The following is a 650-nucleotide window of genomic DNA, read 5'->3' as shown; positions in this document are numbered from 1 at the left end:
CCTCCTTGTAAGCACCATTTTGCTGCCAAGTTGAACCGACTGGTGAGGACGACCACATACGCTCCGGTCGGTGGGAAAGCCACGGCCTGCGCCCACATCCAAGTCCACAGGGGCTGCCAACACGGTTAGCGGCTAGTTCTGTGAGTTATATTCCTTACTGGCTCTCCGGTGTCTGCGTGCGGACCCCGGCGCAGGCCGCTTGTCCTCTCTGCCCTGAGATTCCTCAATTCCCAGTAACAAAGGTAATTCTGAAGCATCCAACCTGTTGAATACCCCGCCTGCGGAAGGCGCACAGCTTATTTAACACGGCCGCCTTTTACTTAAACCTCTCCTCCCCTCAGAACACCAAAGGCTCTCAATTACCTTCCCTAAGAGTGCCACCAAGTGACCGCCCGGAGGAGGAGGCCGCCGCCCTGTCCCGTCCCCGCTTGCGCACAGCCCTGCGGAGACCTGCGCTGGCTGTGCTGAGGGAACGGCTCCGGCTCCGGTCCCGGTGGGGAGCACCATGCTGGCCACCCGGTAAGGCTGCCCGGTCCCCGCACCGCTTAGCCCGCGGCCTGACGAGGGAGGAGGAGGAGGTAGCGGTTCCCCCGCGGCACGGCGGGGGTGAGGCAGGGCCCTAGGCCGCCGCCGCCGCCGCCCTAACCCGG

General features: G+C 64.0%; 1 protein-coding gene across 1 annotated transcript in view; it reads left to right on the top strand.

Annotated features, from left to right (window-relative positions):
- The first annotated feature begins 475 nt into the window (after window positions 1-475).
- Window positions 476-650, top strand: part of ACOT9 (acyl-CoA thioesterase 9) — a 22,352-nt gene continuing 22,177 nt past the window's right edge. Inside the window, exon 1 of the mRNA XM_010571278.1 lies at window positions 476-519. Within this exon, the coding sequence (XP_010569580.1) occupies window positions 506-519 (14 nt within the window). The 5' untranslated portion in view covers window positions 476-505. The remainder of the gene's footprint in view (window positions 520-650) is intronic.

The sequence above is a fragment of the Haliaeetus leucocephalus genome, unplaced genomic scaffold (assembly GCF_000737465.1).
Source record: "Haliaeetus leucocephalus isolate CR32 unplaced genomic scaffold, Haliaeetus_leucocephalus-4.0 Scaffold317, whole genome shotgun sequence".
NCBI lineage: Eukaryota > Metazoa > Chordata > Aves > Accipitriformes > Accipitridae > Haliaeetus > Haliaeetus leucocephalus.
Note: the sequence above shows the minus strand (reverse complement) of the source record. Positions and strands in the feature narration are given on the sequence as shown.